This window comes from Rattus rattus, chromosome 8 (genome assembly GCF_011064425.1).
Source record: "Rattus rattus isolate New Zealand chromosome 8, Rrattus_CSIRO_v1, whole genome shotgun sequence".
Lineage (NCBI taxonomy): Eukaryota > Metazoa > Chordata > Mammalia > Rodentia > Muridae > Rattus > Rattus rattus.
In genome coordinates this window covers 81089463-81116926 of record NC_046161.1, presented here as the reverse complement: position 1 = coordinate 81116926, position 27464 = coordinate 81089463, and the positions used below count along the sequence as shown (strand labels likewise).

Genomic DNA, 27464 nt, shown 5'->3' with positions numbered 1-27464 from the left:
AATAACGGACAGAAAGTACAGTGTTGACGTGGTCTGTTCCTCCTTCAGAGCCAAGCACTCACAAAACCGTGGGGTTTTAATTTGCTTTCATGCTGAGAACGATAACTTCTACTACTTTGCCTGTATTTCACTAAAACACATGAAAGCGTCTACGCTTTCATAACCCTGTTTGTGTCATTAGCACCTGCTTAACCACTCTAAAACATCGTGATGAAAAGGATGAGGAATACATGGTGTATAAAGTCACAGTTTGCTATTTTGGTTCATATAAGAGTTCAGGTGGTTAGACTTTATGGCCTGCTATTTTCTGAGTTTGTTTATGACTTCATGGGTATGAGCATGAGCTATGCTAGGTATACTGTCTGCTGTAACAGAAGTAGGGACAGGCACAGGCAGCTAGCTTAATGATCAAAACTATGGATTTGAATGTTCACAGCCATATTTTGTTCTACTTGAATGCTAGAAAATTGTATTAAAGCCACAAATCTACCAGGAGCCATGTTAGCAAATTTACTTTAGGGCATAGATAATCAAAATGGAGTTGTTAGGAAGCTCTGCTTTGTGAGAAGATACACTTTCCTAGTGTGGTACACGCCTGCAATCTCAGCCCTCTGGACACAGGGCGTGATGATGCAGTGTTTGAATGCAGCCTGGGCTATGAAGGAAGGGAGTGAAACATGCCGTCGTCCCTCTGTGCATGCATGCATGCTCTTTTTACACCTGTGTATTATTTTGTTGTTTAATTTGTAGAAGTCCTTGTTTTTGAGTCTTATCTCCCATCCTCTGAGCTGGGGACATCTGTGGTTTTGGCTTCTATCTTTCTCTAAGTAACTGTTTCTGCAAAGGTTCTCATGTATTCTGCTGGACAGTTCAAGTATGGGTTTATAATGCCATCTTTAAGATAAACCCTTAACAACGAGTGAGTTGATCAATCTGCTCTAATTTCCCTGTCGGTGACAGCAAGAGTTTCTTGTTAACCATCCCAATGTTCTGGATTCCCCAGTGAAAGTCTCTCTCTCTCTCTCTCTCTCTCTCTCTCTCTCTCTCTCTCTCACACACACACACACACACACACACACACACACACACACACACACTTATATTTAAATATGCCTTAAACAGCTCAATTGCTGGGCCACTCCCAAACTTCCATGTTGTTAACGCCTACCCTCTGATACTCCTGAGTTATTACTTACCAAAATCTATATTACATCTTTGCTACCCTAGACCCAGTCAGGGGCACCCTCCCCCTTTGGGGCCACTGTTCCCCAGCTCTTACATGATTGGCATCTCTCTCTTCTGCAGCTCTCAAGCCTGGATCTTATTACTTTCCTTACATGGTGATTCTCCTTCCTCAGCCTCCTTACCGGAGGATCCTGAAGTCCCACCTCTGTCTCCCTGTCTAGATATTGGCCATCAGCAACTTTATTTACCAATCAGAACCAACTGGGTGCAGAGACCCTCAGTGTAACCTTACATACAGATTCTCAAGCGATTTGGGGGGACCCAACTAACACAATGCAAGCATTAAACCAAATCCACAAGTGACTGCAGTTTTTCAGAGCAAGATTGTGATTAAAAGGGTGGAGCATGCAGTCTGCCTGCCATCGAAGAGACGACTCACTTTCAGGGCAGCCCTCTGTAAGTGTAGCTGTTTAAGGTACACCTCTGCTAACCGGTGGCCCTTCTCCCTGCCACACACCCCAGTTGGCTTCTCTGTCGTATGGTTAAACTAACAGAGAAAGAACACTTCGTTTCTACTGGTGACCCAAGTCAGAGTTGGGACACTGGAGTAAGAAACAAGTCCAGTCCTCTCCAGAGCTTATTGCCATTGTGTGAGCATTGGCTGGTGGTAAGTGTCATGGACACAGGGTACACACGGGTTGAAGTCAATCATCTTATTAGGAAGCAGGGGTGAGGGTGTGTGACTCACCCATGCTTGGCAAGTACCCAGTTCTCATCCGTCCCAGTGATGTTGAGGAAGGGCAGGAGAAGGACCTCTGAGGACACTACATGTAGTCCTCAAGACACACCTTTAGAAGACAACGAGCCATGTGTGCTTTTCTGTGATTGGGTTACCTCACTCAGGATGACATTTTCTAGTTCCATCCATTTGCCTACAAATTTCATGAAATCATCGTTTTTAATAGCTGAGTAGTACTCCATTGTGTAAATGCACCACGTTTTCTGTATCCATTCCTCTGTTGAGGGACATCTGGGTTCTTTCCAGCTTCTGTCTATTATACATAAGGCTGCCTGATGTATCTGTCTCCTAAGTGGCTCTTCCAGAGCATGACAAATACAAAGGTGGATGCTTGAAGCCAACCATTGAACTGAGAATGGGGTCCCCAATGGAGGAGTTAGAGAAAGGATTGAAGGAGCTGAAGGAGTTTGCAATCCCATAAGAACAACAGTACCAACCAACCAGAGCTCACAAGGACTAAACCACCATCCAAAGACTACACACGGACAGACACATGGCTCCAGCTGCATATGTAGCAGAGGATGGCCTTGTTGGGCACCAATGGGAGGAGAAGCTCTTGGTCCTGCCAAGGTTGGAACCCCCCAGTGTAGGAGAATGTCGGGGCAGGGAGGTGGGAAGGGGGGGGTGGGGAAACACCCTCAGAGAAGCAGGGGGAGGGGGAATGGGATAGGAGGTTTATAGATGAGAAACCAGGACAGGGTATAACATTTGAAATATAAATAAAAAACATACAATAAAAAAAAGGGAAGGAGGAGGAGGAGGAAGAAGAGGAGGAGGAGGAAGAGGAAGAGGAAGAGGAAGAGGAAGAGGAGGCGGAGGAGGAGGAAAAAGAGGAGGAGGAGGAAGAAAAGGAGGAGGAGTAGTAAGAGGAAGAGGAAGAGGAGGAGGGAGAGGAGGGGGGGAGGACGAGGGGGAAGACTGACTAATGAAGAGACTGGCCTGGTCAAACGTGGTGAGCAAGGCTCTGGCAGGCATCAACCTACATTGCCTTCTCTCCCATTCCCCTTGCCTTTCTAAAAACCTTTAAATTACATTCCTAAAGCTAGCCCCTAAAGTCTACTCCCTTATTTGGCCACTTCCTCCTTGTCCCTCTGGGGCAAATAAATCTTTTTTGTGCTGAGATCTTGGGTCTTGGGAGTCCCGAGCTGATACTTTTCCTGTCAGGCACTTACACAGGTGATTTATGAACTAATTTAGCAGAGCAGGCTTCAACTGGGGAATAGAGGACTCTGTCTTGAAGAAGATTTTGGGTAAGTCCTATATTTTTAAGTTTACTTAGTTTTGAAAGAGGAACAGCTAGCCCAGACTGGTCCTTAGGAACAGATGCAGTACCTGAACTGCTACTGTGCCTGTTCTTTATTTGAAAATTGGTCAAATGCTTTCTCAGAGTAACACCTGGAGACTCATACTCATGCCTCCTGATCCCACTTCCAGAACTTACTCGATATATTAATCGAGGTTCTTTAAAGGAACAGAACCAATGGGACACACACGCATGCACCAGCACACAAACACGCACATGAACATACATGAACACACACACACACACACACACACACACACACACACACACACACAGGATAATAAAGAGCTTACTAAGTCAGTTTAAGTAACAGTAACAGCTGAGTTATACCCGAGAGGCCAGTAGCTGCTTGGTCCTTGGAGCTGGTCCCCAGCACTGGAGCTGTCCCACAGCAGCCGTCTGTCACAGCAGAGAAGGCCAAGACCCACAAGGCTGGGTGTCTCAACAGTCTCAGTCTCGCACTAAAAACCTGGGAGTTTCCTGGAGAGCCACTAACCTTGAGTTTCGGCAGGCTGGTTCTGACATTATTCTGATGCTCACTGCAGCATCAGGGCAAATCAATTCAACATGAGGGACTGTGGAAAGGTGCCACCCACTCCGAGGGCCTTGGGCAAGAGCTGATGTAATCAGGATAGGTCTTCTGGTGAGGGGCCAACTCAGGAGATTCTAATTTGTAGCAAGGTGGCATTAAAACCAACTGTAATGCTTTGGCTTTCTTTAGTTTAGCGCAGATCACCACCATCATCCTCACTCACCATCAGCAGAAGCAGCAGTGGCTGCACCTTAGGCAAGGTCTGTGTAGCCCAGGCTGGCCTGAAACTCACTATGCATTCCAAGATGGCCTTGTACTCAGAGGCCTCCCACAGCTAGAATTATAGTCCTGTCCCACTTAGTTCAAAAAATGCTTATTTTTGAACATTTCCCCTCAGGCCTCTGACACTGGTTAAAGATGAAGGCATATACACTGGAAGCCATGACACTGCTCCTGCCCTCCAGAGCCTCTCTCAGGGACCCCTGCATACAGATGTCCTTTGCCCTGATTATCTCCTCTTGGTCCATACATACTGTTCTGAGAGTTAACAATTCTTAGGTGAAGAAGTGATTGCCCCCAAGAGCCAGTGTCAGGCTAGGGAGATATCCCAGTGAGTAAAGCACTTGCCACCAAGCCTGAGTTCAAACCCCAGCCCCACATGTTGAAAGGTGATACAGACTCCTGCGAGTTATCCTCTTAGCTCCATGCATGCATCTACCTGCACCGCGCGCGCGCGCGCGCGCTCACATACACACACAGTTTGAATGAAGCAATAATGTGGGCCCTTGATTATAGTCTTCTCAGATTTTAATAAAAACCCTCAGTTGAACAGTAATTTAATGAGCAGAATTAGTTTTAATCTACTGCAATACAAAGGTATTATGGGAAATAGAGGCTAAGACTAAATGATATTTTCAAAACCTAATTTGCTTGATTCCACATGTTCAAAATCACAGTATCAAAACAACTTCCACAGGGATTGCTGAGGTTTTTTGAAGGTATTATTCCTTCCTTGTTTGACTGAATGTCTAGTCCAGATTGGCCTTGAGCTCTCTGTGGAGTTAATAATGAGCTTAAGTTCTCAGCTCCTGTGTGCTGAGACAATGGGCATGTGTCTCCATGCATGCAGTTTCTGTGCTGCTGAGGAGAGAACCCAGGCCCTGTATATGCTAGGCTGCCATTTTACCAACTGAGCTATATCCCTAACTCCACATCTAGAACCACTGTCTAGTCTCAGTTCCACAGAGTTAATGCACCACAACCTGTGTATGAATGCCTTAGTCTTTATCTAATCCTGTCCTTTTGTAAATGCGTTAGGGGAGGCTTCTGGAAACAGGGTGTAATGGTTTATAAATGCTTGGCCCAGGGAGTGGCACTATGTGGAGGTGTTGCCCTGTTGGAGTAGATGTGTCACCATGGGAGTGGGTTTTAAGACCCTCACCCTAGCTGCCTGGAAGTCAGTCTTCCACCAGCAGTCTTCAGATGAAGATGCAGAACTCTCAACTCCTCCTGCACCATGGCTGTCTGGATGCTGCCATGCTCCTGCCTTGATGATAATGGACTGAATCTCTGAACCTGTAAGTCAGCCCCGATTAAATGTTGTTTTTATAAGAGTTGCCTTGGTCACGGTGTCTGTTCACAGCAGTAAAACCCTAAGACATGGGGGTTAATTCATGTTTCCCTCACATCAGCTTTTCCAGCAAAAAGTGTTTTCCTGTGGTTCTGATGGGTACATTTCCTTTTTCAAAAACTGTTTTCTGTTGCTGTCTTCCTGTGTGGCTATGTGGTGCTGGGGGTCAACCCAAGCAATGCCTTGTCCATGCTACGTGAATACTCTCTGCAGAGCTCCAGCTACTGAAAAGCCCGGCCGTGATCCCATTTCTTTTGCCTCAAGTAATGAGCTTTAGGCTTATTTTTATTTCCTAGATGAGTAAAGCTTTTCCAGTTTTTGTCATTCTACTGAGGTTACCTTGGTGTTGCTCCTTCAACCTTCATTTCATTATTTTGGTTGGTAATTTAAGGAAGTTTTTTTCTTGCAGTATACAGTTTTTAGTACTTATTGTCTTTAAATGATGACTGTTTCTCTCTGGGAGACATTTTTCACTGCCTTCAGTGTCTTTGACCTTTTAGATCTTAAAGACTTTCTTCATTTTCTCCTTAAGAAAGCTTAAACTTTGCCCACTCTTTTCTAGTTTAGTCTACTAGAAGCGTTCCCTTTTGAGATATAGTTCTTATACCAACTTGTCTACTTAAATTTGAGCACATATCTACTAATACGTCAACTTTAGAAAACTTTATATCTTTCATCTTCTGCTCTTGTACCCCATAAGTCATAATACCCTTCCATTTCTATAGATATGCCTTCCTCGAGTTTCATATGAAAGAATCATAAATGTGGCAAGTTGTAAAAGCTGTTTTCTTACCCTGCACTCAGCATGTTTTAAGGCTCATCCAATACTTTATTCCTTTTCATGGCTGAATATGTTTCATTATATGTATATTATCTTTTTGCTTATCAATATAACCGCAGATGAATATTTGGGTTGTCTCTACCATTTGTCTTTATGAACAATGCTGGACTCAAGCTAGAGGCTCCACTCCATGATGGGGAATGAACATCAGAAAGGAATTTCAAGGGGTTTGGAGAGATGCCTCAGCCAATGAAGTACTTGTAGTGCAAGCAAGGGGGTCTAAGTTCAGATTGCCAGCACACATATATAATCTGGACGTGGGGGCATGTTTGGAACCTCAGTGCTGGGTGGAAAAGCAGAGGCAGATGTATCTGCAGGGTCGCTAGCCAGTCAGTGAGGCCAAAACACTGAGCTCCAGGTTCACTCAAGGACTTTGGCTCAACAAAAACAAAACTGAGGTGGTGAGTGATGGAGAAAGTCAGGCAAAGTCAACTTCTGGCCACCACACGCACTTGTAAATGTCCCTACCTATAAGCAGTGCTGACACACACATGTACAACACATGGCCCATGCCAAGTTCAAAAGTGTAAAGGAATTTTAACCAAGACATTTTTGCATTTTAAATAATCAGTCTCACATTTTGTTTGGAGATCTAAAAGACAACACAAGACTGGACTGGTTGAGACGTCACTTTCTAACTTTTTATAAACTATCAACAATGTCTGTGTGATGAACCACACAGGGTCTGGTTCATCTGCTCAGAGTGGTTGGTAGCCATCAATAGTCTGGGTGCCAAGTTGTTCTGGGAATGTGAGGGCAGGCCACAGACGATGGCAGTCAGTCTGTATAAGCATAAGAACTCATGCATGCATGTGACAGTCTGTAGTGATAGCTACACAGATATTACTGTAGACAAATATGCTTCTTCATAAATAGATGGACCGGATGGCTCCAAAAGCTTTCAACACCTACCTTTGCAACTGCAACCTTTGGTTATACTGTGCCACATGGCAGGAGAACAGTGGGTCTGTTCTAAATATGAGCGCTTGTTCAATGCAATGGGCTTTCTCTGGCTGGGACAAGGAAGCTGTGGCAGGAAGAACTTCGAGCTTCAGTGTCTGATAAGGACATAGTCCAGCAGTGCTGGAAGCAGGCTGTGTAGAAAGCAGGAGGAATGTATGCAACTTCTGGAAGCAGACTGGCGACGGGAGAGGAGGGCAGTCCTACCGCAACTGAAAGGAACAGGTCCCCTGGAGGCCAGGGGACAGATGCTCTGATCTCATGTTGACACCTGAGGAAGGCTGGGACAAGTGTCCCAGAGCCTCCACAGGACAGCCCAGTCTGACTCAATCCTTACTTGGGCTTCTGCAGAGGGCAGGAAACAACACAAGCATGCTGTTTAAAGTCATCAAGCCTGTGGTGACTTTTTTTTTTTCTGACAGCAACAGAAATAAAAACAAAAATGTGTTTTTAAAAAGAAATCAGGCATTCAGTGATATTTTTCACAGATGTAGAGAAAACAACCCTAAATCCATAAGGTACCACAACAGGTACCCAAAGTATTGGCTACTTTTCAGTTGCTGTGACGACGCCACCCCAGAGGCCGCTGGAGGAAGGAAGGAAGGGCTATTTAGGCTCGTGGTCCAGACAGCTGGAGTCCATCATGGCAGGGAAGCATGGCGGCTTTTGCGTACTATTTGAATCTGGGGAATCATTCTTCAACAGCGTACCCTACAGAATTTTTGCCAGCTACTTAAATGACAGGGAATGAATGTCTAGCACAAAGAATTTTTTTTAAAAAGCACCTGAAGAACAAATTATCCAGTCACCAAGTAGGCAAAATCTCTAATAGTCATCAAAATCTGACACTGGACTGATTTTCAAATTAGACTGCAACTTGGGAACTAAGATGTAAACTAAGATGGGTGTGGAAATTATCCAAAGGGTGCTTCTGGGCTTCCTTTTGCTCTCAAATACAGAAGAGGAGGAGCAAAGAAGAGAGATAAGAACATAGGGTAACTGTTTGCTTGAAGTAACCAGAACAGGATTGGAGGAGAAAGGAAACAGCTTCAAAAGATGAAAACTAAAGCTATTCATGTGCGTTAATCAATGAATTACTGAAAATAATTAAAAAGATGCACACACCTCTCCCAGTAGGACAGGATGGCGGAGGAGCATGGAGCTGAAGTCCCTGTGAGCAGCAGGGCTGCTTTCCTACCTGAGAAAAGGGACACACAGAATACTGGGTGCTCATCCAGCCATTTGCAGGCAGCTGGTCCTCTGGGAGGTGCTAATGGTTCACTGTTGTTAGTCGGGCCATTCATTCAGACATGGTAGCTGTTTACGAAACCATTCATAGACAACCAGGGACCCCTCCCCACTCTGTGCAAACCCTGCTGCTGGATGGATTAGGACAGAGTAATTCCTTGAGCAATCTACACAATTAACATATCCTTCAGAAAAGCTCTTGACAGCTCTGCTGAGTTCTAGGTTTAAAGGGATTTGAAGGCTGCCTACAGCAGAGCTCCCCTCTGATCTGCTTCTGGGGCAGCAGTCTGGGAAGAAACCATCAGGACAGAATGTTCCTCTTCCCAGCTGGTGTGGGAAGTTCTGCAGAAGGATTAATGGTCTCAGGCCATGGGCTGGATGCCACATTTCAACCTTTGCTAATACCTGTGTTCTGGGCTGATGGTTGTAGGTGTTCTTGTAAACTTTTTAAACACGCCTAGTCCCAAACTGCAAGTGTGAAGAACTTCTAATAATTTTTATTGGTACCTTAAAAGTTTTAGAGGTTATATTTATGCAGCGCCCATGTTTGTGTGTTGGTGAATATCTTGCAGTCGGTTCTCTTCTTCCACCATCTGGGGATTGGAACTGAACTCTACTGGTGTCTTTAAATTCCCTTTAAGCTCAGGTGTGGTAGTGCACACCTGTAATCCAGCACCCGGAATCGGAAGCAGGAGTTTTAGGCCAACCTGCTATACATAGCTAATTTCAGTCCAACCAAAGCTATAAAGTGAGTCTCAGAAAATAATTTGTACATAAATAAAATTCCCTTTAAGACAGCCACTCTCAAGTACTTGTTACTCTCAGCCACACATCCACCACAAGGAGTAAAAAGTATGAAGTATGGTTTTATTCTATCTGTAACAATGCCATGGACATCCACAAAACCTGACCACAAATAGTTACAGCATTCTGTGTGTTAAGACTAATAAGGATATACACCATCGATTCCTGAGTGAACAGTGCAGTGGAAAACTTAATCTGTATTGCTCAGAAGATACCTTGCAGCATAAAAAGTGACCAAAATGATTGCTTAGTTTATCATGTCATAAAATACAAGTGTTTACTGCAGAACAGTGACACAATTTCAGTGATAAGGAAACTTGCAGCTCATAACAAAGGCTCTTGTATGCACCTGCTGTCATGACTGATGTTTCAGGTCAGGCATCAGCAAAAAAGTAAGTCATGGTACAAACATTAAACCAAGAAGTTACCTGTACTGAAGACACATGACTTCACTGCAGAAACGGAAGCCTGGATTCTGATTAACCTTTCGTACATACAAAAATTCTTTTAAAAAACTCTAGGCAATCACAAGTATAAACTAGTGGAATAAAAGACACTGGCAGCTTTTTATTATGCTGTAAAACCATGAATCTCATCATCGGAAAAGTTAAGATCATGCAGCAACCTGAAAAACAAAACACGTATGACTTTTAGGGAAAGAGTTTACAAATGAAGTCATGAGTTCAAAGCTTGCCGACATACCCTCCATTTTCTCAAGTCATGCTTGTTTTATAAGAACGCAAAGATCACACCAGAAACTTACTGAACAGCATCACTTATGTAATCAGTGTTCAACTTTTTTTTAACAGTTTCACAAATGCCATTAATTTTAAATGATGAGTCAAGATCCAATTATAATTCACTCCTTGTAGACGGCAGACACTCTTGGATACTTTTGATCTCTAAGGTCCTTCTTTCCCTTTTGCTCCCACCTCTGCCATGTTCTGCAGTTTATCTGCTGAAAATCATGTTTTTCCTGTGGACTATTCCAGTTTTCTCTGCTGCACTCTTACGACATCCCTCAACGGCATGGCCCCGTGACCTCTATTTCTAGGACCTGTATTACATGTAGATTTAATTCTGTCTACTTCATACAGAATGCTACTACTGTAAGATTATACATGGCTGCCTCTCTTAGATGCTCACAACCATTGGCAACCTATGAAATCTAAGATTCTACTTCCATCATTCCTTCTTCACTGAATAACTGAAGGGTTCTACAAAGAAAACCTGCTCTGTGGTTATGTGGCTATCCAGCAACTAGCTCATATAGAAAAAAATGCAGAATAAATGCTTTATTTTCCCACCTTTATTCACCAGCTTTCAAAGTGAGGGGTAGGAGAACACACTGCTGAAATACACTTCTGCTGGCAAATCATACAAACAGAGCCTGAGACCACAGAGTTGGCTGCTGAAAATAATCATTCCGCACTGTCTGTCCAGAGCAGAAACATGGCAGTGTTAGGACGCAGCAGGCAAGCCTCTTACTCGGGGCCTATCCTACTTTTGTAGACATGTACACTGTCTCCCCCTGAGAAGGGCTTCACTGTAACCTCAGTCTACTCACCTTTAACACACCTATTTCCTCTCTGCCCTTGTCTTACTCTGACTGGACTGTGTGTGTTGCTTTGAGTGAACCCAGGGTTGATATATACAAGAGGTAGACATTCTAACACTGAGCCAAATCCCTACCCCTGCTTCTGTTTGTACATAGCTCAGGCTGTCCTGGAACTCCCCATCTTCCTGCCTCTGCCTCCAGAATCCTGGTGTGCACATCACAAAAAGCTCTGGAACCATGGCAGTCTGCATTCATAACTTCATAGTCCTTTATGATCACAGAGTTCTGGTCTCCTCCAAACACAACCCTAGGTGACAGTACCTGACTATCTATGGCGTTCCAAGCTATATTTCAGTTACATTTGTGTCATCACAGGACAGTGTGAACCTCTGAGGCAAAGCCTACTTATCCTTGGTGTAAGGTAGTGAGTGGATCAAAGTATTACTATTGGTCGTTTGTTTTTAAAGTACAGGCTTGTAAACCTTTACTATACAAATTGGCAAGTGCTCCTGACATGGCCTAGGAGGTATGCCTGGAATACAGCTAGCTATCTAGCTTCTACTGAGAGGGCGTGGATCTAGGCTTACAAAGTCTGCAGACCCCTGTGACCCTCATAGAGTGGCAGTGCATATGTGTCCTATGTATGGACATCTCCTAAGACACTCTGAATTACCTCTAGACTAGTTGCAGTACATCAAACAACAGAACTGCCGTCTGGTTATGCGGTGATGCCTGGGAAGTGATGACAGCAAGTGTGCGAATGTTCAGTGTCAGGGAAATGTCTTAGCGCATTCTTGATCCACAACTTGATTTGAAAATGAATGAGACATGCAGCAGACATGAGGTTAACCATTGAGGTCTTAGTAACAAGGATGCCAACGGCCTTTATTTTACAGAACAAAACTATGATACATAAGAACCTCTTGTCACCCTTGATACGAAAGGCACATTACTGGGCATGAAGATGCACACCCTAACCACAGCACCCAGCAGGCAGAGGCAGGCAGAGCTCTAAGTCTGAGGTCAGCCAGGGATACATACTGAGACCTGGTCTCAAACAGAAAGAAAGACCATTCCATTAAGACGGTAATGACGAGAAGTCAGGGAAATGAATGTGAACTAAAGCCATAGGGAGAAGCTACTAAGTGCAAATACTGATCTGGGTCAAGCCACCATGACAGGCAGCTCCATCAGCTTGTTGAGGGGAGGTAATCTCAGGAGCCATGGGGAATGGTTAATAGCCCCACTGAGCTTCCTAGCCAAGCCAGCTCAGTATCAGAAGATTAGTTTTGAGGCAAAATTGAGAAAAAGCTGTAGAGATTACGGTTGCTTTACAGCATGTGAAAATCCTACAGTCATGACAGCCTACTATTTAATGAGCGTATCGAGTGCCTCTGTCTGCGTCGAAGGTGCTGAGATGTGCAGAGCCAAATGAATGAAAGAGACATGGCCCCGGCTCCAGCAGACCACCAGTCACGGGGAGCGGAGCTCTGCTAGGGTCAGTGTGCAGATCCCTCTGTAGCCCGTCTTTCCATGCTGAAGGTTCGAAGTTTCCACTGCCTAACAGTATCACTGCAGCCTAAAGAGGCTCTGAGACACGTGGCCAGCAGCGTAAAGCAGTACACCACTTAGCCTTGATTCCCAATAAAAGTGAATGCTTCTTTAAAACTTGGAGTCAGGGCTTTTTGTAAATAAGTTTTACAATAAAATTCAACTCAAATTATTTAGAAAATGTTAGGTTTATACAAACAAACTTAAGGAGTTTCTAACCTAGAAATCCTGTACTGGCTACATCTAACCAAATACTTTAAGGTATCACATAAAGTGGTTTTCATCGTGTCGTCTGGCCATGGGTCTTGCTTACTTATGCAGTGCAATCCTGCATCCTCCTTTGACTTGCTGCCTGACTTGGGATCAATGCTTTATTTACCGACTCCTATACAGCTGCAGAGAATAAAGGTAGAGCCGTACTAAAAGGAAAGTGGCTTGTTCATAATCGTTCACATTGAAGGTGGTGAAGATGAGATCCAGAGCCCAACATCCCAAAAAAGATGCAGCACTGATCGTGTAACTGTGCTTGACAGCCACAGGCAGATGACATCGACTGCTGCATCCAATGCTAAGCACAACACAGGCCCCAACCTCTGCCCCTAGATGGAGACCAGCAGCTTCACTACTTCCATAGCAACCACAGATCTAAGTGTGTGATGACATGGCAGGAAGGGCCAAAGGCTGGCCAAGAGCTCTCTCTATGTGAGCTTCCATTCCAGGGTTCCAGCTCTCCCCTGCCACTCACCTTATCCCCTCATCTGTAAATGGTGTTGGTCCACAGATGCAAAGGAAGACTTTAGAATTTTCTAAACTTCGTTGCAAAAATTCAGAGAGAAGAGCTCGTGACACGTGTCCCTGTTTGCCATTCCATTCTGGGGAAGGTGCCGAGAGAACATATTCAACATGAAATCTAGGACAAGAAAAGAGTTATCAAAGTCTGTCATTTCAAACCCACTATTGTCACATCTCAAAGTCAGTAAGACTCCTTTCCTAAAGGACAGCTTATGAAAACTGGATAGGGTCTAGGTAAACACTTAACAAAGACACACACATGAATGTGAATTCCCTAAGGATTGGATTTGCTGTGGGGAAGGGCAACATAAGGATTAGCCTTCTATGAATAGGACAGTGATGTGATTGTTTTGTGTTTTTGTTTCGTTTTCTTGAACTCATCAGCAAGAGACCTCCATGGGATCTCAGAGGCTGTCACACTGGCATTAATAACAGTGTGTGGGAGTGAGTCTCAGAATGCTCAAATCTGCACCACAAATTTCTGGGACTCTGGGACAATATGGTTAAGAAGCCTACGTGACTTCTTACCCCTGTAGTTCCAAATCAGGGAGATCTGTAGTCTCTATGGCCAGGGCCTAGTACTAACCCTGGGAATGACACAGGTCCACTTGGTTGTATGAGTCAGAACCTTACTTAGCATTCCTCTTGGATGCCTCTCCTTCCACCCTTCATATACAGCCTATGAACAGCCCTGGCTCCAACCTTCAGTCTCCACGACATGACACTGGCTACTGAGTCTTCCTTCCATGATGCTCTAGGGGCCCCACTCTTCTGACCTTAGCTCAAGCTTCATGTCCATCAGCAAATTCTATGACCAGCACCACTGGTCTTGGCTCCTTTACTCTGTGGCTGTAAAAATGGTGGCCTTTGCCTTTTCTTCATAGGCCTTGCTTCAGGTTGCAAGCATGTAGTCACCAAGGGAACTATTTCACTGTGCATTTCCCCTTCAAACTCTAAACTCCATGAAAGCAGGGATGATGCAAGGCTTGGCTACTGTATCCCTAGTGGCCAAAACACAGGAGCACTAAAACATTATGGAAACAGAAACTAAGGAAAGAGTACAGAATTTAATGAACTACTAGTGAGCTGCTGTCCAAAGTCCTTTCACCTGCCACACTGCCACCTGGACAGCACTAGGTCACTGGACGTTTATACAGCCAATGCCTTTCTGAACAGCAACAGGCCCTGCTCACACATCAGCCTAAACCTGGCATGGGAGATGCTCTGAGAGGATTCTTGGGTGAGAGGTGAAGAAATTGAGTGTGAGAATAGGCTACAGCCTGTGCTGCAAGTGTCTGTGTTGGCTGGCTGACATTTCCAAGAACTGACAGGCCAGGTGCAGCTGCAGACCAAGTAAGAGCACCAGTCAGCGGACAGACAGCTAGCCCCGCTGTGCACACAGGGCCTGCCTCACAGGTTTCCTAGGGCATTCATTAGATTTGGTGAGGAAACTTCCAGACCAATCAGAATTCCCAAAATACCTGAGAATCAATCGGGTAGTTTTTCCCATCAAGGTTCTCACTTAGTCCACAGAGCAATTCTAACCCAAATGCAGGGGGGTAAGCATGAAAACCTGAAAACTGCAACTCAAAACATTCAAACACCATAAACATTTTGAGTGCCCATACTACACTAATCATTCTCCTGGACTCTGGAGCACTTAGGATTTCAGATCAGAGAGTCAGCTGGTGACGTCTATGCAAACGCTGGGAAACTCTCAAACGCCGACACTAGAAGGACTTCAGGTTCCAGGTATTCGAGGGACACTCAACCTGCACCTTGTCTCACTAAATCACTGTTACTATCTTTTATCCAAATGCTTTTCTATTATGGTGAATCAAAAGCCAAAGATGGCCTTAATGGCTCTATTTCCATGAACCTTTCTCTACAATAAAACTGCTAAGATAGAAAGTCGGAGTAAATTCTCCATAAGCTGCAGTGGATACCTGTTCTTAACCTTCCTTTACGAGTATGGTTTTTAAAGAAGGCTAACCATTTCCACAAGCATCTACTTAGAGAACAATGAGACACTGAGCTCGAGACGGAAACAGCACTTTCATGCCTTTTGTACTCAGTTACACAATGGTTCCTCGCCTACAGTCTGGTACTCAATGGATACACTGAAAAGGCAGCCCAGATCATTTAAGGTTACTGTGAAGATGCTGCCCTCCTGGATGAGAAAAGTGTTTTAGCCACAGTGGAGCAAGTCCACGTTAAGACAGGATGAATGATGTCATGTCTCAAAACACTGTAGTGTCTTCTCTGGGAATCTTCTGTTTCACATAATTACAGCACTAAGCCACTGGAGACCTAAGAGGTTGTCTTTAAACCCTTATATCCAAGGAGCTAGAAAAAAAAATTAGGATTCTTGAAAGGTTTACCTGAAGACAAGTTCAGACAACCCACAAAATGCAAAGTGACAAGGAAAGAAAAGGATGGGGTAGGGACCTGGACTTGCTCCTTAAGAATGTATACCATGTGGTGTGAGACCAAAATAGGAAGACCATCCCTTACAGGTTGATTTCTGTTTGCAGTTTGGAGTAAGTTCCTGCTTGTGCTGTTCGACCCAGATGTTCTGGATGTGCTTGATGACATATGGGCTGGAGGTACACAGGCAGGAAATACGTCAGGCTGTATGCCTGCTCCAGACTGGACCCGGGAAATGTGGTGAATTGTCAGTTTTGCCTTTATAAGTTCCTGCAAAAACTAACTTGTGGCCATTTTTTCAGAACCCAGAGATCCATCCTCCCAGTATTAAATAAAGCTTGCTTCAAACTTGGCTTAAGATTGTAGTAGCAGTCTTATTCTCAGTCAGTAGGATTAACAGTGGACTAAAAAGTCACTAAGAATAAATAAATCTATTGAAAAAATTTAAAGTAGTCAGTGTTCACTCTAACATATACAGTCTGTCTATCTAGCAACTAATTTCTCCCTCTTGCTTTCAAAACATACCTCTTCCTTCCCATTTCTCACACTTGTCCACGACACTTCCCTATTCTAAAACATAGCCTCAGCTGGGACCCTCAGATCTTAGATCTGTCTGATACATCACAGTCATATTAACTCTCCTAAAACCCGGGAGGGTCTCTATTGCCTATAGATTAGCAATTCAAAGTCATTGGTGTCCCAGGTATTTGGTTTTTCTGTATGTGTCATACAGAAAAATATGCTTCTTCATTGAAGTACCAGAACATTCTGGCCTTGAAGAATCTAACTATAAGAGTTTCTTTTCCTGTTCACTAATTTGTTTCCTAAAATCCAGGTCATAATCCTTTGTTCTAGGAAGCCCTGGCTTCCCTTCTCATAAAAATGGGCTCACTAGCCCAGAGTGCTGGAGCAATTTTCAGACAGCACAGCAGTGCAGTGAGGCAGATGTTCTCCTTCACCTGCAACCCAGTTCTGAGCTGCTGGATTCTTTTTTTTTCTATTATACTTTTTTTTCTCTACTACAGACTAAGGGCAGTATCAATATCGAATGATGTTGCTGGCTGGGACACACTCTGGGCTAGGTACTTTTGTCAAAAAGTCTTCACAGCCCAAGAACACTTTCCCCACCTGACTCTTCAGCTCTTTTTTCCTGAGTACTTAGTGGAGTAGAGAAGAAATTCTCACCATGCCATACCACACGGGCTGGTTAAATAAACCATGGTATATTCACATGAACACAGTGCTATTATTATTAAAAACCATGGCAAAATACATGGCTTTCCAGCCCACACTTCTGGCATTTTAAGCCATTCCTGGCCTTTAATAACTACATGTCAGTAGTCACTCCTCCAATTGTAACCACCAAAAAACCAACCAAACAAAAAACCCAAACAACAACAACAACAACAACAACAACAACAACAACCAAAAATCAAGCAAACGAACCCTCCAGGGGCTAGAGAAATGGCTCAGCAGTTAAGAACTGCTTCCTGCTTTTACAGAGGACCCCATTCTTTTCCCAGTACCTACACAGCGGTTCACAACCATCTGTTACTTCAATCCTAGGGAATCTAATGCCTCTGGCCTCTTTGGGCACCAGGCAATATGTGGTACACTTACATATATAAAAGAAAAGCACTTATACATATAAAATAAAAATAAATAAATCTTTAAAAATGTAACAAAATCCATCTCCAAACAGAAGTGTCCTTGAAGACAATTGATGGGGGAGAGCCAGGTTGATAGAATATATTCTATGATCAGATACACTAAGCAGAAGTTGCCAAACGTACAGTCAGTATGACTATAGTGCCTTCAAAATAAAAGTAAAAAAAGTGTGTGTGTGTGTGTACATACATATACATATGACAGAGTATAAAGATATAGGTTATAAAATTTATTGCTCTTTGAGAAGTAGAAACTTCAGCAATTTTTTTTTTGTTATTCTCTGCTACATTTTCTATGTAAGCATGTACCAACTTCATAAGTATAAGGAAAAAAAATCACACCAACAAGTGGTGCTCATGGAAAGAATGTACCACTTACCCTTCTATCTAAAGCAGCAGTTGGTGACCCCCAACCATGAAATTATTTTCATTGCTACCTCATATCTGTAATTTTGCTACTGTTATGAATCATAATGTAAATAAATGATATGCAGGATGGTATGACTTCCAAAGAGGTTAAGAACTACTGTTCTAAAGAAGAGTATTGACATGAAAAATGAGTGCTTTGAACCTGTCACCAGGACTGCCCCACTCCTGATAACCTCATACTATGGAAGCACCCAGAGCCACTGCATTCTGCTACTGATGGGGAGGGTGGGGCTGTGCTACAGCAGAGGCACACAGTTCACAACGATACACACTAGGGAAACAGTAAGATTCTACTCAGATTTCAGTTCTACACAGCAATCAGCTAATTCACCTCTGTCATTTGCCCACTGTTGTTCTCCTTTTTTCCAGCCCCTCCACAAGACACACACACACACACACACACACAGACAGAGAGACAGAGACAGAGACAGAGGCAGAGGCAGAGAGAGAGGTGCAAGATTCAGAATGTTACTAATTAAATCCCTATTTCTTGGAGTTTGTAATTAGGTGCAATCACACATCTGGGTAGCACCCAAGTAAGAAGACATAATTTTTGTTCAAATCTCATTCTTAGCATGAAAACTGGATTGAAATAGAAAAGAGAAATTCTAAGTGATGGAAATTAAAGAGGCTTATTTTCTAGACTGCTCAGACAAGGCCTTGTTGTGGTGTGGCCTGGTGTAGGCACGCAGCAGATAAGATGCTCACATATACACATTGAGCAAACACGATCATTCTGGGGAAGGCACCTCAATTCAAGGCTGCACCTACTCTGTGGAGAATAAACCACCTTTTCTATTCTGCAGATAGAAAGCAGAAGCCTTGGTGGACTGAGGAACATGCAGAGGTCACAAGGTGAACATGTTCATTTCTTCATTAGTGATACCATCTAGAGAAACCCTGAGCACAACAGCATGACCCCTGAAGGTGACACTATTAGATCCCATGCCAGCCCTGGTGTCCAGCCTTCCCATCCTTTCTTGTTCCACAGAAGACTGAATGGAAATCTACAACCTAATTCTATAGGATGTTTAACTCTGAACTACATGATTTCAGAAATTTAAAGTTTTTCAAATTGTAACAATTTAAGCAAAGGGAATACATTCAGCCTCCAAAACCATGACTAATACAGGTGACCCAAGGAAGTACTGTGGGAGGAAATAACAGACATCCACTACACTGCATCTGAGCTCCCATTTTCTATATAGGACATTATCACCCAGGCCACCCAGAAGCCCTGAGGGTGAGGGGTCTTCTTTTCTGGAAAGTCTCAGACTAAAGGGAAAATGCTGACAAACATTCCATATCCAACTACAGACTGTGATCATAGGGAGGGCTCCGACCTGAGCACATGTGTATAAAAGACCATCCTAAAACACCGTTAGAAGTCAATACACAGACACACACACACACACACACACACACACACACAGACACACACACAGACACAGACACCCACACACAGACACACACACACACACACACAGACACACACACACACACACACACACACACACATGGGGAGGGGACAGAGGGTGGGGAGAATGAGATGGCACAGAGGCAGAGAAGGCCAACTATCAGAGGAAGCTGAAGCCGTAGAGAAATAAGCACCTTGGCAAAAGGGGTGCAGAGAGGCAGAAAAGGGACAGAGGGGGTCAAAGCGGCACCTGCCACACCAACACTGTTCTGAGCGCATTTCGAGGATCACTCAGCTGCTGAGTAGCTATGGCAGGAAAAACCCAAATCCTCAGTACTGTAGTCTAAACAACCAACAACCCAGTCAGGAAGGCCAAACTAAAAGGCAAGGCACTTCATGTGCACAGGTACAATGTTCCTTCCTAATAGCAGTTGATCAAAATTAACTCCTGTAACAAAGTTAGTGCTTAACTGTTGAAGTCTCTTAAATTTTATAAAACTTCTCTTTAAGGATTTAATACTTCTGCCAAAAATTTACTAGAAACATTTATTAATGTTAACACCTACCTGTAGCCAGTCTTTTGCTACTTTTTGGGTTTTCTGACTTCCACCCATTTAACCCCTTAACACTAGAGAAGAGAGAAAAGAGGGTAGAGAGGAGAAGAAAGGAAAGAGTCCCTGAATAAAGTCAGGGGTCAGAGATGGGGGTGACAGTATCATTAGACTATTTCCTGCTGATTAGGGGCATTGAGTTCCCTTGAGACAAATTTAGTCTTCACCATCAGGATATCTAATTTCTTGTTTTCTCTTTAAGAACGGCTACTTAACAACCACAACCAAAAACCCACCCCACTTTTGTGGCCATAGAAGTTATATACCCTCTGAAAAGTCTCCAGAATTCCAAATATCATACAATTGCAGAAACTATCTGTAGCTGGCAAAAATCACACCCCTGCTAGAGCGAGACGTACGTCATAATCAGCTGCTGGGGACAGCCTGAGGCAGCCCCGTACTTCATACCTGGGATTAAAATGAAACCACATTCTTTTATTTCTGTTTTAAAGACACCAAAACTCCAAATTGTCACTATACCTACCTGTATCTGTTTAAAGTCTTTTAAATGTTTGTAAAACATGAGTTCTAATAAGACAAATCATTCTCTCCTTCTGGGGGTGGGGCTCTAACCCATTCTAAACACACCAGAGACGGCTTCCCAGTTCCCAAAGCATTTACATGGTCTTCCCCAAACCTCCCAGCTGTTTAGCAAAGCAAGCAGAATAAGCACCTCTTGTTTGACTCTGAATATAAACACCAAACCATGAAGGTGAGCAATTTTTAAAGAAGAGTTCAAGTGATAGCCTTTTTTTTTAATTAAGAAAATTAATATTTTTATTTTCTATAAATGAGTGTTTTACCTGTGTGCACATCTATCTATCATATGCACGTGTGGTGCCTGTGAAGATCAGTAGAGGACACTGGATACCCTGGAACCAGAATTATGGATGGCTGCAAGCCACCATGTTAATCTCTGCAGCAGCCACAAGACTCTTACTCACTGAATCATCTCTCCTGCCCCTGAAGCAGTACGGTTTAAAGCCGAGGACATGGAACTAGTGTTTGTTCTACACTACTATTGGCCAATGTTTCCCAGTGCAAGAGCTTGGAACTAGGCCATCTGTATTTCTTGAACTCATTCTCAGCTGCCTCAGCAGAATAAATATGCCCACGTGAAGGCTTTAGCCAGGTTAAAAACAGTAGTGCTCCAAGGGTAAGCATGCTCAGGTCACAGCCTTGACTTATGAGCCACTCACTGAAGGAGACAGGATGTAGGAAGTAACAGAGAGCAGAGCAAAGACCCCTTTTATTACTGACAGCCCAGGACCATGAGTGAGCCCTTAGGGATGGCGGCATCTAAGAGTGTTCAGGCTTTTCAAGGACTGGAAATTTTATTTTGATGAGACTATATGAACATAAGTAATCACCTCAGATATTCTATGCAACTTAGAAAGTCCTGGTAATCTTAGAAACAGACAACATCGAAATGTTCTAGAAAGTACGGTAGCCCATCTAGCTCAATATTCTTGAATCTGTACTGCTTTCAGTTGTCTGCTACGCTGTTGTTCTTTCAATGACATAAGGTCCTGCTGTGCTATTCTTTCTCCCTGAGTTCATGTTGACAAGATTTGTTTTCTATGATAATACCAGCGTAAGAAGAAAACCAGCAATAAGGCTATTAATACGCACTAACTCAATCAACTCAAACTGAAGTCAGTCTGCTGACAATGTGAGACACGCCTCTCCTGATCAGCACTCGGGTACTAGAGGACCTGAGAAGCCCCAACAGTGCTTCAGCCATCGCATTGCATTACACACAAACACTTAAACTGGAGTTAACAGGTGCAATACCTTTTATCTTTTAATGCCAATTTCTCTAGCTGGCATCTCCAAATTATGTCGTCCTCTGTTTTATTGAAGAACATTAACTTCACCTTCCTTAAAAGGGAGAAAAAGGAAAGCTCATATTACATAAATCACTATGACATTTAAGAAATGTACAAGTAGGAACATTCGAAGTGAACCTGGCGAATGTTTTAGGTAATGCACATTATAAAACCATGAAATGAGGGTGAAGCACTAATGTACTGAGTAGGCGAGGAGGAGGAGAATGGCAGATGATCGATCACTCGGGCCATTCTACTAACTGCCAACCTCAGTGAACTGCCCATGTACATACGATGGATGTCCTGCCCTCAAAACCTCCCAAATAACAGTAACAATAACAGTAAGGGAACATACCTGAGACTGGATATGTGAGTTAAAGCGTGATTCAGTACAGTAACCATTGGTGTGAAGCCTGTTCCGGCTGCCAATAAAAAGAGATCTTCCACTTCCTGGAGTTTGGAAACTTTAAAATTGCCCTCAGGACCACTTACAGAAACAAAATCTCCTAAAGAAATCAACAAAATAAACAAAATCAGAAAAAAGAAACAAGAAACCTGGAAGGGAAACAGGGACAGAGCACTGGAAGTGACAGGGTTGACCTGTGACTGCCACATCTTCCTCTACTGAAGGAGAGGAGCTGCAGAGGCAGTCACCAGATACCCAACTCCGTCAGATTAAGGAGTAATTAATACAAGGTTGACAGAGTATAGATATTTGCTATACACACTGGTTAGAACCATAGGATCAAGCTTAGCAGGAGAGAAATTCGAAGTAAATGTATTCTAAGGCCTTACATCAAAGTGTCGTGAATCTCTCTAGTAAGCTTTGGACAGATGGACCAACTGAAACAAGATGAGCCATTATGAGTTTAATTCCTAGGAAAACAGCAAGATCAGAAACCAACTGTGTGTGGGCAGTGGTAAACTGAGTGTCCAGTCTCTGTGGTGACTGGCTGACAGACGGTTCATACATACCTCTCTCATAAAAACACTGCCATTCAGAAATCTCCAATGTAATTTGACAAATAAAAATAACCAAACCTGTTCATTATTTTGACTTATTTTAAATACTGTATTTTAAAATGTTTGGGTGCTTTTAATTTCCACCACAGGATAGTAACAATAGTTTAAGGGGCAACCATACTATAGGTGGATTTCTAAGTCGACTTTCAGAAGTAACATAAAGACCTCAGTGACAGGCTGCCCTGTTGCCCCATGTGAGCTGACGCAGAGAGAAAGGAGATTTCTGCCATTGAGGGAGGAAAAAAATCAAAATGAATGGAGAAAATGATAAAACACAGAGAAAGGATTAGAAACAAGAAGGAAAGATTTTGACTCTCCAGAGACATTACAATGTGTTACCCAGTCTTTCACGGTCCATTTCCTGGCAGCCTAGTGTGTGCCAACTGTCATGCTAGGTCCTGGGACGGCTTCTATCTGTAAGTGTCAATCATACAAACAAGGTGCGTGCTTACAACCCTTATCACAGAGCACGAGTAACTGTTACTGATTCAGAGGAGAAGGGTGGCTTCGTAGTTGAAGGGCCACTTTGTTGTGTCTTTAAAGGAAGGAAAGAGCAAAGGAAGGGCTGTTAGGCATCCAGATGAGGCTCCAATAGGAACCTAAGAAGGAGGATAACAAACTGGGGTTTCAAGGACATCCTTGTCAGCCTTGTAGGAGAATGGGCAGCACAACTAAAGCTGATCCACCAGAGGCTTCAAAACTGGGGAACAACAAAAGTCAGTCTATTTTCAGAGGAGCTTGGAGAAGTTACAGGAAAATGCAGATGAAGAGAAAGACACCAGTTAAAGCCACGTGTGAGAGCTTGGTTAGAGGCAAAACAGAAAGGATGAAGGCTTGCTTTCAGAAGCGGGGAGGAAAGGTGACATCAAATGTGGCTGACTGGATGGAGAGAATGAGCAAGTCTCAAGAGAAGGTCAGAGATGAACAGAGATGCTGCAAATAATAAAGAAGGAGGACATGGACACAGGACACAGAGAGGACGACTTCCACTGCTGACATACTTAACAGACCCCACATGAGACCGCAGGGTCTCCATCCAGTCCACAGCACAAGGCTACAGAGGCAGCATTACTAACCAATCTGAAGACGATCAAGCTCTGGCGTGAAGAGTCCAGCAGGATAGATTTTGATCAAAAAGTAGATGTATTTATTTGGGGAAAGAACTGGTTCTTTAAAATCTGAGAGTAAGGACTCAGACACAGGTGTATATGGCTTTACTATTTCTGCACCTGGAAAAAATCAAAACAAAGAAAAGCATAATATTTAAAGCTCTTAATGAAGATAAAAATACAATCCTAGGATGCTATCAGCATGTGCACAAAAGTAACGTACACACACCTCTAATGAGATGTTCCATACTTACATTTACACAATCTCAAGGCCATAATTAACAAGCCAGTGGTTAACCCTTATATAAAGTCTCTTATTGTTTACTAAGTAGAGTCTATAATAATGAATCTAGATAAGTGTATGAGCTTTGTAATGGGCTACAATAAAGTGGCATCAAATTTTTCCATGGAAATAATAAAGACAGAAAATTCCAATATAAGCCACATATTTAGTAACAGTAAGTGGTCACCAACAAGATCACTAGGAAAAGAAAGGAAACATTTCACCTTAATTTTATATATTTTGAATTGTTTTAATGTTCTAAAATTATTATTTTGGCAGCTAAATGAAAGGAACAATAATCCTATTATCTCATAGGATGTATTACTTTTTAAAAGCAAAATGAAAGTACATGATACAGATTTTACCAGATTCCAGAGGAAATTTATACTTGTCTCCAATTGGCTCATATGGAACCTAAAACTATTGGTTAAAAACCATGCCAAGGAAGACAGTACTCATGCACAGCGATCTGCTATCAGTGAAGAAGAGAAATAGCTAACAGAGCCATCGCAGAACACCACCTCTGCAAATCTCTGAAGGGAATCTGCAAGATGGAGCACTGCAAACACAGGCTCAAGGAAGGATTCTGCAGCTTCAAGAGGCCAAGAAAGTGGTGGCTATCAGTAAGATTAGGGGCAATTTGGACAAGTAAATGAAATTTAGGATGAATTAACAGTGAAAACCCATTCACACAACGAGGAGTGCAGTTGTGAGCTTCATGTACTAGTAGCACATAAGGAAACTAAGTACCATCACCCCCTTGTTCTGAATTGTATCGGTTCAATCTCACAAATGGTGGCAACCCGGGAGCTACCGATGGCACATGCCTGTTTCTAGTGGACTCCCTCCTTCCCACTGGAGCAGGCTGCACCCGCTGCTCAGCAGCACAGACACAGTTAGACATTTGCTCCATCCACAAACCCGGAAGTTTCCCGACATTAGAGCCTGGTGCCAGAAAGCCAGTAACAGCCCAGCCCCGCCTGAGCCTCCATTTCCTTACCTGTGACACTGAGCTTGAGGTAAACGTGTTGCCCAACTGGCACCTGAAGGTGAGTACTGGGAGGCAGCATCAGACAGAAGAGCCTTGTGTCATGAGTAACGTCTTCCTTGGAAATTAACTGGCACTGTCTGTAGTACAAGCCTGCAAAGCAGTGCAAGAAGGTCACTAAGGGAAAGCCCACACTCCGTCTCTGCTCTTTGAGAACTCCAACCTCACTAAAATGCCCAACAGTTCTAAAACCCATTAACATTACACGGCTACTTTCTATTTCATTTTCTAAGATATTTTATAAACATATAAACACACCTATAATTTGAAAAAAGAATACTATCATAATTTAATACTAAAATGAGTATTACTTTTCTTCATACCCGTTTAAAAACATGTCTGAAGACACTAATATCTAACTTCTTCTTAAACTTAGTTTGTAAGTAACTCTATTTTAGGCTTTATATTTACAATGATGGCAGTTTTACATGTGAAAAATATCCGATACAGATCTCTACATTCTAAAGCTTTTTCCTTTCCAGTGAAGAAGTTTGGAAAGCTGAGTATTTGGATTTAACAGGATTATCACTGTTCAACAGGGTTAGTGACACACTCTGATAAAAGAAAGAAAATGTGTATTACGTCTATGCTTGTATACATGAATCGTATTTACATATGAATAATAAAACATCTTACCTGTCTAAATTATTAAACAAAAATAGATGAAGGCAATAGATTTATGCCATACACTGACTTCAGGTAAAAGAAATCAAGTATTTCTATAAATACTGGAAATACTTTAATAGCCATGCTTCTAAAATACTTTATACTACACAAAACAATTAACATTAAAGACTTGGCTATAGGAACTCTAAAAGCACTGTCATTTATAAATTCTCTTTTGATTATAGTTTACCCCCAAAGATTGATCATCATCTATTTCCTTTCTCAGAAAACAGTTCATACAGAAAGAACTGATCAGTAACACAGTCATCCTACTCATTATCTCCTTTCTCTCCCTCTCTCTCATCTCAGTATTTAACTAGGTATGGAAAGATTTACTCCAGATCATAGGAAGCAAAAGCCACCAAATCTAGCAATCAATGTTTAATAGAAAACTAGAATTCATAAACAACTTTCAGAAATAATTTTGGCCAAAATTAAATCAATTCTCATTTTCCTGTGGCTCCCAAAGACCCTGTCATCCAATCCTTCCACCGGTTACCCTGGTAACTCAGGAGTGTGCATGCATACGGTCTCCTCACTGATCCTCACTAATGCTGAGATCTGGTTACAGCTAGGAATATCATTCTAAAATCATCCTGGAAGGCCTAACTCGTTCTGAACCAATGACAGGTTCAAATGACAAAGCTCCCAACAGGTGAAGTGAAAGTTCAAACTGTCTCTTTATCCCTTTCTCTAAACCAGTGGCTCTCAACCTATGGGTATCAACCCTTTTGGGATTCGAAAGATCCTTTCTTCATACCGCTGCTCTATACCTTTCTTGGACCCCAAATAGAGAATGCAATGAAAGGCTCAGATGCTGAATGCCTAAATAGTCAACAATTATACAGCAGACAAAAACTGCCACATGTAATATGTTCTGTGTTGCACCTTGAAAACACATGACTTTTTCTTAGAGCATGACACAGTGAGATAGCTGAAGCCTACAGCCCTAGTCTGCCCTCTTTTCTTTCTTCATTGTCACCTGTCACCAAGTAGGTTTACACAGATATATATATATGAACCTAGGTGTTCAAGTTCACCCAAGTTCTTCCATCAGCAGTCCTGGGTACGCTTGGGCTATAACTGGATGTGGGACCTCTCGGCAGGGAATCTTGAGGTTTCAGATCCTAGGAGGATGGTGTTGAAGAACAGAAGGCAAAGGCCAGGCATCTACTTCTTAGCCATGTCTATTCCTGCTGTGAGGGAATGGTATGACTAAATGGAAGACCAGCCTTATGTGCTCCCCAAGTGAGAAACCCTTCCTTTCTTCCCTTCCAAGTGAGGTGCCTTCTTGCCCAGGCCTAAGGGACAGTTTGATGAAAACTGTTCATCACTTACTTGCCAATTTCTACACTGGCCACGTGGATTTACCATAGTAAGTGTACCTCTCTTCAACTATGAAACGCACTAGGGAATGTGGTTACTGTGACTTCCAGACTTTCATGTGAAGAGTATGGAGACAGTGTTCTTGCCATTCAACCCTACTGAAATAATTTCATCATTAAACTTATAAACAGCAGGAACAGTTTCACATGTACTTCTTCAATATAGGTCCTACAACTTATAAAGGAAACTAAGACTTCATCTTGCAGTAGTCCTGTGGGGTCGGGCAGATAGGATGAAGTGTACGGAGTCTGGAGCAGCGAGCTGCAGGGCAGAGCCGATGGTACAGACTACTTCTGTGGACAACAGTGTGTCTCACCTGTCAAGCTCTTGGCTTCCTAAGAATTGATGATGACTGAAGGAAATGTG

At 42.9% G+C, this 27464-nt stretch overlaps 1 protein-coding gene across 2 annotated transcripts in view; it reads right to left on the bottom strand.

The window, feature by feature from the left end:
- Positions 1-9344: 9344 nt before the first annotated feature.
- Positions 9345-27464, bottom strand: part of LOC116906836 (cytochrome b5 reductase 4) — a 51884-nt gene continuing 33764 nt past the window's right edge. For both annotated transcript variants that reach the window (XM_032909723.1, XM_032909724.1), the window contains 6 exons: positions 24999-25139; positions 23683-23835; positions 21939-22089; positions 21549-21635; positions 13157-13321; positions 9345-9927 (listed from right to left, as the gene is read on the bottom strand). In XM_032909723.1, the coding sequence (XP_032765614.1) occupies positions 9873-9927; positions 13157-13321; positions 21549-21635; positions 21939-22089; positions 23683-23835; positions 24999-25139 (752 nt within the window). In that variant the 3' untranslated portion in view covers positions 9345-9872. The remainder of the gene's footprint in view (positions 9928-13156; positions 13322-21548; positions 21636-21938; positions 22090-23682; positions 23836-24998; positions 25140-27464) is intronic.